Raw genomic sequence first — 15,309 nt, 5'->3', positions numbered from 1 at the left:
GCACAAAATGAGTCGGCTAAAGCACCTATGCATCCTGAATGAAGAATCACATTAAAATATCTGACCTTTGAGGAAAAATATTTTATTTTTATTTATTTATTTAAAGTTTATTTATTTTATTTTGTGTGTGTGTGTGTGGCCAGCTCAGCCCACCAGGGGGCGGGGCTGGCTGACATGTGGTGCTGGGGGATTGAACCGCGGTCCCTGTGCTTTGCTAAGCTTGTTCTAAGTAGGTGCTTTAGACCACTGAGCCATCTCACCAGCCCCTGAGGAAAAATATTTTAATAACTATGGACATTTGAATACAAAATGCATTGCTTTTTGAGAGCTAGCTCTGAGGCAGATACTTTAATGATGACTAGGTAATGAATGCAGATATTGAAGCAGTTTACAATGGCTCTTTTTCAAAAGCACAACAAATGTACCTTCTATTTTTATGATACAAAACTGCCTCTTTAGCACCTCATATGTTGTCAGAAGCTTTCTTTTGAAGTCTGTGTAGAGGCTCAGTGTTCCCAAGCAGCTGCTTACCCAGTGGTAGCCAGATCATTACTCTCCTTGGAGCCATCTTCGTCTGCAAAAAGGGGCGGCAGGGTAGAACTAGTCATCAAGCTTTCCATCTCTCTGAAAGAGAGAATTAAAAAAGAAATTAATGGCTTAATTACTTCTAGTTCAAGTTCCACAAATTTAAGAGCCAGTCTTCCTTAACTTTTATCACATCAGCAGCAGAATAGAAATTAACCTAAATATTTATTTTCCAGACAGGGATTCATCAATTTAAACACTATAGTCAACGAGCCTTTAACTACTATTGTCTTATCAACTGACCAGATTCAAAACAAGTTAGATTTTAATAACTGTGACATAATTGGGAAAATTCATTTGATTCATACAGAGTGTCTTCCAAAGTAATCTTCACCTCTTTTTTTTTTTGTGGAATCAGGGTTTTGAACTCAGGCCCTTGTGCTTGCTAGGCAAGCGCTTATTCTACTGAGCCATTTCCCGGGCCCTTCTTCACCTCTTGTAGTAACATTAAGCAGAGTAAATCAGACACACTGCCAACTCTGCAAGGCATTTAACCTCTCTGAGTTACAATTTTACCATCTTAGACACAGAGAATGTTGCTGACTTAACCCTAGTGTTATTAAGAGGGATTAGACTGAAAGTGCTTCATAAACATGGAAGGCTAAGAAAGTAAGTGCTTTGAGTATTATTATATAAAAAAAGCACTGTTATTACAGCATCACCAATTCTTTAGTGCCACATAAATCATGCTAAGATTAAAAATGGTGACAAACTTAGCCTACCAAAAGGAAATAATGGAAAAAGGAAGTGGAGGATGGAAGGTACATTGATGTGGTTCTGAGTCAAGGCAACCACTTTCAGGTCAGAAGTAAGCTTCACTTCACTATCATAACCAACAGCAGAAATAGCATGTACCCTGGAACAGGAAATAGCTCAGGCTTAATTGAAGAAAACAAATCAACAGAACTTGAGGTTACCAGAGTGAAAGATAAAAAGGACAAAGTTGACAAAGAGAGTTAATTTCATTCAGCATACCACTACAAAGAAACATTTTTCCCTTTTAAGGCTTACCAATAAGGGCTTCACCTCATATATCTAAAAACAGCAGCTTCCTGTTCATCACAAAAGAGATAGTCACACAAAACATTTAATAGTGACCCCAAACATCAGCCACTTATGTGAAATTGCAAACCACTCAAGAAAAAAGGGCCTCAATCAACTGAGAGAATGAAAAACAAATTATGAGAATTCACTCAGGAGCTCCCTCAGCAGTTCTTTCAGGTGCTGCTGCTAAAGAGACCTAGTGAAATGGCAATTAAAGAAAGCACAGCAGCTTCAGCTACAGTATAGCAGAGCTGAGCCGGGGTTCATCCCACCAGAGGCAAATGAGAAAAAAAGTCAATGACACACATCACATCCTCCGTGTTCAATGAGTAACTGATTTCCTAAATGCTAACACTGATGCTTTATTCCTTGTCCTTAGTCATTTTCATGTCTAAATTTATTATTTAGCAGCCCCTGTTCATAAATAGCTTAACAAAAACAAAAACCAAAACCCATCTCTGTAGGAATTGATCTTCCCTATTAAAGGAACTGGGACCAGCCTAGATGGCAGAGAGGAATTTCCACTCCACCACAGAGCTAAGAAGCCGACTCTATGCAGGGCACTTGGAGTTCTTTGTAGTGGAATGGCTCTAATGAACACTACAGGATTTCATTCTATGAATATGTTTTTTGGAAAGACTGTGACCCAAGACTACTTGAGTTTTAATTCACATTCTACAAGAACTTCAGTTTTCAGGGCTGCTAATGATATAGGACCTCCAAATGATGTAAGGGAAATATCACCACTCTCAATCTGCTAGATGTTAGATACACTGAGTTTGTGTTCCCTAAAATCAAAGAAAGAATTCTAAGGGACCATGGAGACTAAGAGTAGGAAAATTTTATTGAGAAAGCTAGCTCCTCAGAGGCAGGAGGGGCCCTGAGTGGTTTGCCAAATAGTCCACCTCTAAAAGGAAGTTTTATAGAACAAAATCACAAGGGGAGTACAGTATCATGAGGTGGGAACAATGTGGGACCAAACTATGACCAACCAATGAGATTACAAATATAACTGCTTACGTAATGTTGAAGGAAGTCACACAGCAAGTGTACATGGAAAACACATGGACCTTTTTTAGAAGAGATAAAGTCAGAAGGTCCTGGTCATCCACCTCAGTAACTGATGACTACTAACCCTTTTTCCACCAGGTGATACAAATTATGGTGTATGCTTATTAGGGAGTCATGCAGGCCTGGTCATTTCATCTTTATCCTGAGGCCTAGCCTTCAAGATGTGCCTCCAGCCACAGCTGCAACATATTCTCATCTTTTGCACTGACTCCCTCGAGGGCCTAACTCTGATTGCCTATATTTCTGCTTAATTTAACTGTCTATAATACTAACATCACCTACAAGAGTGCCAGTGTTCATCTTACCAAAAGAAAATCATGAATTAGATACCATATTGTCCCACTGTAAGAACCTGATAGGATATGCCAAAACCTGAAGAAGACTCAGCTAAGTAGTTTCTTCCTAAAACTGTACCCAGAAGCCACCGGTCTTTCAAGAACCTCAAGATTTAGCATCTGAAGCTATTGGCATTGCTCCAACACCTCAAAAGGAGACTATCTTGTGGGGGATGAATGAAGTGTCTGTTCAGTATGCCAATATGACCTCATGGAGTATTCCCCAGAAATCTTCAATCATTTTGAAATGTGGAGAGCCAGCTGAATAACATGGCCTTAATGACATATAAACAGATAATATAAACAAAGGAAGTTGAGAGAACACAGATTTTTTTCCCCTTTCTCTTAAGTTTGTTTTATTCAACCCATATGCCTTCAGATGCATTTTTTTTTTTTTTCAGTGTTACTGAGTAGTCAGGCCCCTAAGAAATGAGTAATAAAGTGGGTGGAGGGTGAAGGGGCCAAGATCAACAAAAGAAGGAAATGTAGAAGAGTCCAGTGAAACCCAGAGGCCTCTGAACTAGTCCAATTAGTTGAAAATGACTCCCAAGAAGAAGGCTTGTATCCTGCAAGAAAGTGCTTTCATCTGGTCTGTGAGGGGTGACTCAAACTGAATCATGGCTACTAAGCCACTGCATGCCAAAAACCCTTTAAGAGTAGCATCTGTGTCGGATGATGTCCCACAACAGAGGTCACAATGAACTTTGAAATCTCTTGCAAAGCATTTAAGAAATGTGATGAATGCTGTTCTGGAAGGAGAAAGAAGGAAAAGGAAAATTTGTACAAAAGAAAAGCAATATATGAGTTTGCTTCTCTACTGCAGTTTTAAAGCAGATGTTCTCCTGTAAGGGGAATTTATCCATTAAAAGCTGCTACCCATAGGCCACAAATATGCTACAACCTTGAGGCTTACACTTTGAATCATGGACTGGATCTCAGCTTTGGAAATCTAAAATTAGCTTGTAACACAGAAACATGTATACTGTAAAAGATACTTAAGATGTTTAAAAATAATACAACATTTTACTGAGCATTAAGCACATTTCCTAAGCAATGAACATATTCCTTTTAATAATATGAGGAGACATATCATAATTAATCATTGCTTTGGTCAATACAGCACCAGAAAAAAAGTGAGGAGTTTAAAGAAATGTTTCTCAACTAAGCTTGCTCTAGAAATTTTTCTGAACAATAGGGATGATGTCACCAATGAAACTACTATGTCAAATGTGTATATACAAATACACTATGAATGGGGTTTGAAAATCTCTGTAATTTGATGTCCATGAGGGAAGCTGGAACCAACTCCCCAGGGATATTCATGGATGACTATTATTTATGTATCATAAAAATAACCACCTTAAAGCATACAGTTTGGTTTTCAGTATATTCATAAGGTTGTGTAACTAATACCACAATTAGCGGTAGAACATTTCTATCCTGTCTTTCCTACCTTTTTTTAGATGTGGGCAAGAACTAATCTACTTTTTGCCTTTCTGAGTTTACCTGATCTGAATATTTCATATATAGTAAACAGAAACAAATGCTACATGGCCTCTTGTGCTTTCACTTAGTACATGGTTTTTGAGGCTCAAAACATGGTAGTGGGCATCAGTATTTCATCCCTTTTATGGCTAAACAATATTGCACTATATGGCCACACTATAGTTATTTTGTTTATCCACTCAACAGTTGATAAGTCTTATTTCTCCTTTTAAAATGAATTTAGAACAGGATCTACAGGGTGTACAGGGTCTCACTATGTAGACTGGACTCTTAGTGATTCTCCGTTTTCAGACTCCCAAGTGCTGGGATTACAGGCATGTGCCACCATGCCCAATCTCAATCGCTAAGACAGTGTGCTCCGGTGGCGGGCTGGCACAGCACGCTGGGGATTGAACCTTGGCCACTGTGCTCTGCCGAGGCAGGTGCTTTAGTCTGCTAAGCTATCTGGCCAGCCCTTTTATTTTTTTCTAATTTATGTACTTATTTATTTATTTATTTATTTGCGGAACCGGGGATTGAACTCAGGCCCTTGCGCTTGCCAGGGAAGCGCTTATTCCACTGAGCCATTATATTTATTTTTTGCAGTACTGGGGATTGAACTCAGGACCCTGCACTTGCCAGGCAAATGCTTATTCTCCAGAGCTATCTCCCCGGGCCGTATTTATTTTTTCAGCTCTTTTATTTCTACTTTTTGGCTATTGCGAATGTTGCAGTTTATGAACATCCATATATAATGTATCAAGGGTTAGGGTCAGCGTTACTGGAACATGGTAACTCCATATTTAACATCTTGAGCAACAGCCAAATTGCTTTCCAAAGCACCTGTCTCATTTATATTCTCACTAACAATGTTATTTGGATTCTGATTTCTTTATAAACTCACCACACTTGTTATTGTCCATCTTTGTGATTATAGTCACCAGTGAGAAGTGTATCTCATTGTGGTTTTTACCTGTATTCCCTAATCAGTAATAATGGTGAGCATCCTTTCACACTTCCATGGCTATATGTATATAGAACATCTTCTTTCAAGACTATTTTAAGTCCCTTACCACTTTTAAATTGAGCTAATCATATTTTTCATCATCTATGAGAGGTGTTTTTTTTTTTTTTAAATGTATTTGGAGTAGGGTCTCATTACACAGCTCAGACTCAGTGATCCTCCTGTTTTCAGCTTCCCCAGTGTTGGAATTACAGGAATGTGCCATCTCGCTGGTCCTTGTGAGAGTTCTTTTATATTCTGATACTAGACCCATATCAGACACATTTGCAAATCCATTTCCTCATTCCCTGCGTGGTCTTTCTATTTTCTTCATAGGTTCTATGAAGTGACAAACAAACAAATACACATTTTCTTTTGTTCTGGAGCACTGGAGATTTAATGCAGGGCCTTCTACATGGTAAGCAAGTATTCTACTAGTGAGCTATGCTGCTAGCCCTTTTAGTTTTTTGAGATAGGTTCTTCCTACTGCTCAGGAAGACCTTGAATTTGCAAGCTCCTGCCTCAGCTTCCTAAGTACAGTATCTGGGTTTACAGAGTGTGCCATCATGCAGGGAAAAAATTAATTTTGAAACTTCATTTATGATTATTTTTGGTCACTTGGGTTTTAGGTGTCAGCAACCAATGCCTAATTCAAGGTCAGAAAGATTTACTCCAAGGTGTTCATTTACCCTTCCTTGAGAGAGAGAGAGAGGGAGGGAAGGAAGAAGGGAGGGAGGAAGTGGGGAGAGAAGGACGGAGGGAGAGGATATTCAGGCTCTCAAATCTACATAAAGAGAAAAGCATTAGAGAACGAATAAATGCAGGTGAAGTGCAAAACAAAAAAAAATTTTTTTTTTCCTTTTTTGTTGTGCTGGGGGCAGAACTCAGGGCAAGGACATAGGTAATCATTCTCTACCCAAGCCCTCAAAACTTTTATCATTCTTAACTGGGCACAGTAGTGTACATTTATAATCTCAGCACTTGGGAGGGTGAGGCAGGAGGACTGCTGTGTATCTGAGGCCAACCTGGGCTGCATAGTGAGATCTTATCTAAAAAAAAAGGACAGCAGGGAGGAATTAGAAGTATTTTGTAATTATGGGACACTTACATTTGTAAAGTGGTGTACTATTATAAAAAATGGACTTATGTTAGGTATAAATGTACACTGCAAATTCTCAGGAAACCACTTAAAAGTAAAAAAGGAAGTACAACTGATATGTTAAAAAAGGAGAGAAAATGGAATATAAAATGCTCTATTAAAATCAGAAAAGGCAAAAAAAAATGTATGGAAGACAAAAATAGGAATGAAGAATAAGGGCAATGAAAAGAGCAACAAGTATTGCAGATATTAATTCCCCTAGATTAATAATCACCTTAAACATCAGCAGTCTAAATATATCAACTAAAATAAGATTGTCTGATTTAAAAAAAAAAAAACAAGGCTCAACTATACATTATATATGTTTTTTTCCTTCCTTCCTTCTTTTTTTTTTTTTTTTTTTTCAGAACTGGGGATTGAACTCAGGCCCTTGCGCTTGCCAGGCAAGCACTTATTCTACTGAGCTAACTCCCTGGCCCGATATATGTTTGTTTGTTTGTTTTTTTTTTTTTTTGGCAGAACCAGGGATTGATCTCAGGTTCTTGCACTTGCCTGGCAAGCCCTTATTCTACTGAGCCATCTCCCTGGTCCTCAACTATACATTATATATGAATCAAATCTTTAAATATAACTCATAAAAAATGAGAAGATAAGTCATACTGGCAAAAGACACATCTGTTAGAGGGCTATTTTAGAAATAGGCCAAAAACCTGAAACCTTACCAAAGATAAACAGCAGATAGGCATATCAAAATATTTGATGACATATGTAATGCTAACATAATGGCAAATTAAAACCACAATAAGCTACTCACTTCACACCTATCAGAAAGACCAAAATTCAAAACGCAGAAAACACAATATGATGGTGAGGACTTAGGAGCAACAGAAATTCTTCACTGTTAGTGGTAATACAAAGTGGTACAACCACAGCAGTTCAGTGGTCGCTTGCAAAATATGCCATATTCTTTTTTTTTTTGTTTATTTTTATGTATTTGGTACAAGGTCTACAGGGTCTCACTACACAGATCAGACTTGTAGTGATCCTCCTGTTTTTCAGCCTCTCAAGTGCTGGGATTACAGGCATGTGCTACCATGCCCAGTCTCAATCACTGCCTCAGCGAGCCCCAGGGGTGGGGCCGGCAGAGCAGGATGGGGATTAAACCCTGGTCCCTGTGTCTGCCAAAGTAGGTGCTTTAATCCACTGAGCTATCTGGCCGGCCCAATATGTCATGTTCTTACCATGATCCACCAATCACTCTTTCATGTTTCACAATGAACTGAAAATTTCTATCTACCCAAAATCTATGCAAAAGTTTTAAAATTTCTTTATAATTACTAAAATTTGGATACAACAAAATGTCTTTTACACCATTTACTGAGTGATAAAAGAAAATGGGTTATAAAGCCAAGAGAGAAATGGAGGAAAATTTTCTAAGTCAAAGAAGTGGAAGTAAAGCTATATAACCATGTAAGTCTTCCTATCTGACATCCTGGAAAAGACAAACCTATGGGGATTACAAAATAATTAGTGATCACTAGGGTTTGGGATGGGCAGTATGAAAAGATGGAGCAGTTTTAGGGCAATGAAACTATTTTGTCATATTGTAATACATTTGTCAAAAATCTTAGCATATACAACACTGAAGCGAACCCAATGTAAACTATCATGATGATGTGTCAGCATGGATACAATGATGGGAACAAATGTACCATTCTGGCACACGATGTTGTCAGAGGGGGTGGCTGTGCCTATGTGGGGACAGGAGGTACACAGGAACTCTGTACTTTCCTCATTTCTGCAGTGGGCTGAAAGCTGTTCTATGAAAAACAGAATTCATTCACGAAAATACGCTAATATATATTTAATTTATAATTTTGAACACAAAACTGGTACACACAGGTTTGGGAATAAATGCAACTGACTTCAATATGCACACATATTTAACAGGAAAAAAGGACAAAGGCTTATTAGTGTGTAGTCCACCAGCTGTGAACACTGAGCTAAGAACATTCAGTAGGCTGTGGGCATCAATCAATATGTTTTACAGCAGGAATGAGAACATTGGCTAATCCCACCAGGCAGTTAACTCAGGCTCAGTTAAGTGAAATTCAGTTAAGATCTCTTTCACTGTAGGGTTTTAAATGGGAGATGAGAGGTAATTTGGGAATAAGTACAGTACTTATTTGGGGTGGGGGCTAGAATGGGGAGGCAATTAGTGTGTAAGGATTTTGAAGTGATGCTTCAAGAGATGGGCATAAGGAGGTGTGTGGCTGGTGGCTGGGCAGAAAATAGGATTCTTTATTCCTAGAATCTACAGTTCAGGTTCCTATGACTATTACTGATTTTTAAAAATGTTTGTAGGCTACCTGAGGAACTAAATCATAGATAAATTGATCCATTCAAATATTTACTAGGCATCTAGGCATCTTCTATGCAGTGGGGGCACAGTAGTGATTAAAACAAGCAACAATTCCTACCTTCATGGAAGTCATGGTGTACTGGGACACACAAAACAACATAAAATAAATAATGATACATACTAATAAGCACTAAAAAACAGACCAGGAAAAAGAGGTTAGGGAGTTCAAGGAAACTGTCTGCAATTTCATGTACAGATGCGAAGAAAGGCTCCATAGAGGGGACCTTTCCAGGAAAGGAAGACTTGTCAAAGGAGATACAACAGGAAGCTGCATCTATGTAAGGAAAAAGTAATACACATGGGAATGCAAGGTATGACCAAAGGAGATGGTGAAAAGGTCTGGACCATAACAGTGACAAAGTAGCAGTCTGAGAGCTAACTGGGGTGCCAAGTCATATAAGGCTCTGTAAATTTAAGTAAGCATTTTGGCTTTTTGAGATGGGAAGATATGAGAATGCTTTTGAGAAGGTTAGGCACCAAATCTAGTATTTTAACACAATCACTGGGGCTGTTATTTTGAGAAGAAACTGATAGGTGGTGTTATGGTTTGTGTCTAGTTGTCCCTGCAAAGCCTCATGAAATGATGGGGTGGAGGGCTTCTGGAGTTTGTGATTAATTCATGATTCAATGCTAGGATTATAGGTGTGGGTGTTACACTGGCCCTGGTGTGGGTAATCTGAATACCACATATGGAATGGAGAGAGGCTTGCCCTCTGCCTCTCTGCTGTTGCCAGCTGCTCTTCCCTTTTTGTTCTTGCTATCTTCCTGCTTTCCTCTACCATGAACTGCTGCCCTCTTCCATGTTCCACCCTGCTTTGGAGCCAGCTGATTATGGATTGAAAGCTCCACAAACTGTGAACTAAATAAACCTTTCCTTCCTTAATTTTGGGTGTCAGGTTTTTGTCACAGCAATGACTGAAAAGTAATTGAGACAGGTGGACAGGAAAAAAGGGTGGAAGTAAGGAGATCAGGCAGGAAGGTGACGCAGTGACCCAGTTGAGAGATGGTGACTTAGTACAGAGTGGTAGTGGCCTGGTTAAGAAGCAGTCAGATTTTCAACATACTGGGACTAATTTCATCTCTAGCCTTGAGGCACTTTGGTAGACTTATGAAAATAAACTAGCAATTTTGAGAAAGCTTACATGGTGATTTTTTTCACCACAAAACAAATAAAAATAATATTTTTAAAAAGAAAAAAATAAGGTCAAGGATATAGCTCAGTGACACAAGCACCTGTCTGGCAAGTACAAGGTCCTGAGTTCTATTCCTGGTACCAAAAAGTGTCTAGCCTTCCATCCAAAGAAATGCCTGTAGATTATACAACAATGAACATCTGTTAATCACCAGGCTGAGGTAGGAGGATCTAAGGTTGAGCCCATACTGGGTAATTTAGTAATTAAGCAAGATCCTGCTTCAAAATAAAACATTTTTTATAAAAGGGTTAGGTATGTAGCTCAGCATAAAGGCTCTGGGCTTAAACCTCAGTACTACAATGGAACAACAACAACAACAACAACAACAGACTGCTTTATGTCAGTCAATGTTAGCTTTGCTTTTACAGAAATTTAGTGTCTGTTATGCTTGATCAGAAAACATCATTCTCCAAAAGAAGGGAGGAAGAAAAGGTCAGCATTAGAAACAAACATGAACTTTCCATCTTTGTACATGATTTGTTTTGAAGTAAAAGTTTTGCAAACTTCTGAATCAGGTATGTTCTTAAAAATCACAGATGTACTAGAGCATCAAAAGGAACTGCACACAAGTTTAGATTTTTTTCTAGACAGCAGGACCATTGTACATGCCTTTTTGCCCTGAATGGAACCCTGGAGAACTGTCACTATTAGGACACAAAATGTACTATGAGGGAAAAAACTCACAAAAGGAAAGCATCCAGAAACAAACAGTATTTTGTATCAGCTTTATGTAAGGCACTGTGATAGCAAAGGGCAAATAAAAAGCACTTTTCTTCTGCCAGAGAAAACTTGTCACTTTATAAGCAGAATGATGTCTTTTAAGGTCACACCACCTACTTGGCTGTTTCATGGTGCCTGTTGGTCCCAAGCTGATCTTCTCACACAGGCTATTTATGAAAGCACTGCTTTTATTATGAGCAGAGAGATGCAGGCTCAAGTAAGACAACATGGGCCAGTGCCTCAACTGAGAATTAAAGTCATCCAATAAAATGACTACACTACTTCATCATGGTAGAGTACTTACCCCCTTCCCAGGACAATGGAGTACTCTGAAGCAGTAATAAGGGAGGTGGGGATAAATAGGGAAGCCATGGACACAACAAGGCATTTTCTCTTTCTCTCTCTCTCTCTCTCTCTCTCTCTCTCTCTCTATATATATATATATATATATATATATATATATGCCAAAACAACAACAACAACAACAACAACAAAACACCCCAAGCTTGTTGTAATCACACAAAGTACAAATGAGTTAATGTTCTTGATTGGTAAAGTTATGTGTATATTTCACTCCTTTCTTGGTGATTCTTTTTTTTCTTGGTGGAACCAGAGACTGAACTCAGACCCTTGCACTTGCCAGGGAAGCGCTTATTCCATTGAGCCATCTCCCTGGCCCCCTTCTTGGTGATTCTAATGAAGTTTCTCAGAATAGGTGAATTTAAATTTATTCAGGAGTGTACATTTTCAAAAAGTTGAAAAATGTTTTCTAGGCTGTATTTTATGTCATTGTGCTAGGCATCAAAAATATAGGGGTAAAAAAAAAATATATATATATATGTAAATAAGATAAAAATAACAACCACCAAATCTTGTCCTCTTAAAAGTTCAGAAGCTAGTTAGAGACAAACAGCTAACAAAGTAGGTGGAAAGACCATAGTATATATTCATTTAAATATAAAAATAAATAAATAAATAAATAAATGAGAAAAAGAGATGAGCTTCAGATGAACTGTACAAGTTAGGCAACCAGCTAAGATAACTACTAATTATCATAATAAATTCACAGAGGCTCTGGAAGGAAACAGAAAACAACACCTGAGTAAACAACTGACAAGGAAGGCAGCACATGGTACTTAAGTATTTGGAAATCTAGTCTAATACCAAAGCAGAGATGCAAACCATATGACTCAGGGCTAGAGTCTTAAGAAAGCAATATATAAGAAATGAGAAGCAAGAGAAGTGCTTATTATGTGGACCCAAACAAAAAATTATCAGTTCACAGTTCTAGGGCAAGGGTCTTTATTGATTCAAAGAACACAGCTCTATCTGCTTACATCTCATACCATTCTTTAGCTAAATCTGCAGCTGTAAAACAAGGCTGAAGAGGAAAGAATTTTTTAAAACACAGGCAATAAATCCTAAATCTTTCACTATCTCGAGAGCCAATGAAAACTGTAGGCAAAGGAGAACATATTTGATAAAGAAAAGCATTTTTTTCCTCACAATTTTATTGAGGAATATCAATGAAACAGTTTCAAATCAAATTGGCAGGACAGTTCCAACAATTAATACATTGCATACTGTCTTCCTAGTGGTTATTTGTTGTAAAAGATGCAGACATGATATCCTATTTACAAACACTATTAGAACAAATAGAATGTAGCTATATATCTATCATAACCATTTTGAATACACAGATACAAAATGGTCATTCATTTGTATCCCCTTTTTTGGTTTAGTTCCGTCATTTAAGTATTATAGGTGTGTGAACTCAGCAAAATATTCCAAAATAGTCCAGTAGTCCATAATAGTATTGGGTCTTCCGCTTCACTGGCAATGTAAGAAGTTGCTGACCTGAGTCCCCTATAGCTCAACATAACAACATAGCTTTACTTCTTATACTTTGTTTGTACACTTTTCTGCTGGATGGTTAAGACCAAGGTAAAGCAAGACCTATGCAACAAGAATTCTAGCTTTTGGTTCTGACAAGTTCACTCAAATCCCCTTAGGATTTATCCTGAGACCTTGTACCTCAGATGGTGGATCCTTTGTCAGTGTCAGCCATGTGGATGAGTCATGGCCATTGCTTGGCCATTCTGTTCTCTGTGAAAGTCTGAGAGAATGTTTTCTCTCCATGTGACTCTCCTTAAGCACACTCTACATCATCAATCACTTTCCTCTTTGGCCCCATCATCTCCTTGATCAGAAAGTCTGGGACACAACTGAGTTACATGATGTTACAGTATAAGTTCTCATATGTCCTGAGTCTTAACTGACCTTGGAAGGCTAGGGCCAAAATGTTGGCTTTCCTTGTGGCCCTCCTTTTTCTCAATTTTTGGTCTGCAAACTTAGGTTAACTCTCCGGAAGAGAAGCTTATTGTTATTACCATACAACCTAGGCTGTTGAGCTTAACGTCACTATCTGTCTGAATATCAAACATTTTAGGCATAAAATGGGACAGATATTTGAAAAAGAAAAACATTTATGAAAAGTATAGCTCAGTAAAGGGAAATGGGTACCACCACTTACAAATTAAATTTCCTTTAAAAGAGAATTAGAAGACACAAGGTAGTAGTGGAATTTCCTCATCTATAAATGGAAAACAAAAAGAAAATACTAATCTTTACTACTATGAATTGTAAAGCGAAATGTAGCACTCTTATCAAACAAAAAGTTTGATCATCATAATGTGCTTAACAGTTTAAAACTAAAGACTTAGAAATGCAATTTGTATAAATTTTGCTTTTGAATTCTACGGCAGACAATGTTCTGGACTTGGGAAAGTTACTAAATGAAGGTAACAGTAAAATTTGACATATGTAAAGCTTTTGAAGACCCGTTTCCTAGAAACACTTCCTCTGCAATAACTTAACCCAATATGATGTCAACCTTCACATGGAGCCCACTGGGCCAATCAGCACAAGTGGATTTTTACCCAACATCGCTGGCTTATGAGCTTCTGATTCTAAAATATTAAAAAGCACATCAGCTGTTTCTAAATAGAACAGTAACCTAACTAGAATAATTAAATCAGTTCAAGATTCTCAATGTATTGTGTATTTACTAAAATCTCATAAAATCAGTTTTTTCAGGGTGACATATGGCTGTTGTTCAAAGGAAGGTTCACTTAGTTCAGGAAGTTAGGACTAGACTCCAGGAAATAAGAATGTGGAGAATAAAGGGTTGAAGATGTAGCTCAGTGACAAAACAAAGCCCAGAATGGACAAGGCCCTGGAGCCAATACTCAACATTAAAAAAAAAAACAACAAAACACAGAAAAGAATTGTCTGCTCTTCTTCCTACATTAAATGCACCCACCTGCTTGTGTTATGATGTACTTTTTCTGTCTTGAGCAGAAATCTATGGTACCAAGTAGAGGGGTTTAAATGATTATCTGCTTTTTATACCCTCATTTGCAAAAATGGGGCTACTATGTACTTCAAAAGAATATTGTGAGGATCAAATAAAGTATTTCTCTACATGTTCTGCAAACAAGAAAAGAATATGAAAGCTATTTTTGTTGACTGTTACAAAGTTTCCAATGAAATATTTATAAGGAATTAGATTGTTCTGTTTAAGTACAGTAAAAGAAGATATATTAAAGATATTCAAAGTAGTTATGATAGGGTGAAATAATTATGAATAATTACTTTCAAGAGTTTGCTTTAGCTCCCAACTTTCAGTTAACATGGTTATGTTAAAGAAAGTGGAAAGTAACAGAGAATCAGACTTCTGCTGGGCATGGAAGCACAGGCCTGTAATCCAGTTACTCAGGAGACTGAGGCAGAAGGATCCCAAGCTTGAGGTTAGACGGGACAACTTAGCAAAAATTTGTCTTAAAATAAAAACAAAAAAAGGTATGAGGGTATAGGTATATGGCAGGGCATTTACCTAGCATATGAGTGGCTCGATCCTCAATATAGTATACTGCAAAAAATAAAAAATCCAGTCTTTTAACATTAATTTCATATGTAACATATAAATACATTTTAAAAATATGACTGGCTTTACATATAGCTAAAATTTTCTTAACCTAGATTCTCCCTTTTCTTTACCAAAAACCAAAACAAACAAAACAAAACACAACACACTAATGCAAGAGCCTCTGATTGCTGAATGCCACCTTACTGATAAATTTCTAGCCAGCCAGTCAGTCTGCCTGTTTCCATATTCAGCTCTGCAGGGCAGCACAGTTAAAATGTGTAGCATGAACAAAGTGAGGGTATGGTTTATAAACATCATGTTTTCCACTAAAAATTTACTTAAAATTCTGCATTTAATTTTATAAAGCAGTGTTTATTTCAATTCAAAAGCTGATGTTAAACTACAATTGGCCAGAAAACTGACA

At 37.7% G+C, this 15,309-nt stretch overlaps 1 protein-coding gene across 5 annotated transcripts in view; it reads right to left on the bottom strand.

The window, feature by feature from the left end:
- The window catches only part of Hmg20a (high mobility group 20A), a 67,396-nt gene that overhangs the window by 26,258 nt on the left and 25,829 nt on the right, over positions 1–15,309 (bottom strand). For 4 of the 5 annotated variants that reach the window (XM_023712536.1, XM_004628712.2, XM_023712535.1 and 1 more), the window contains one exon: positions 532–624. In XM_023712536.1, coding sequence (XP_023568304.1) covers positions 532–620 — 89 coding nt within the window. In that variant the 5' untranslated portion in view covers positions 621–624. Of the gene's footprint in view, positions 1–531; positions 625–10,277; positions 10,306–15,309 lie in introns of those variants that run through there. The other variant, XM_023712537.1, reaches the window with a different exon arrangement.

The sequence above is a fragment of the Octodon degus genome, unplaced genomic scaffold (assembly GCF_000260255.1).
Source record: "Octodon degus isolate 3935 unplaced genomic scaffold, OctDeg1.0 scaffold00026, whole genome shotgun sequence".
NCBI classification, from domain to species: Eukaryota; Metazoa; Chordata; class Mammalia; order Rodentia; family Octodontidae; genus Octodon; species Octodon degus.
This window is presented reverse-complemented; position numbering and strand designations above follow the sequence as displayed.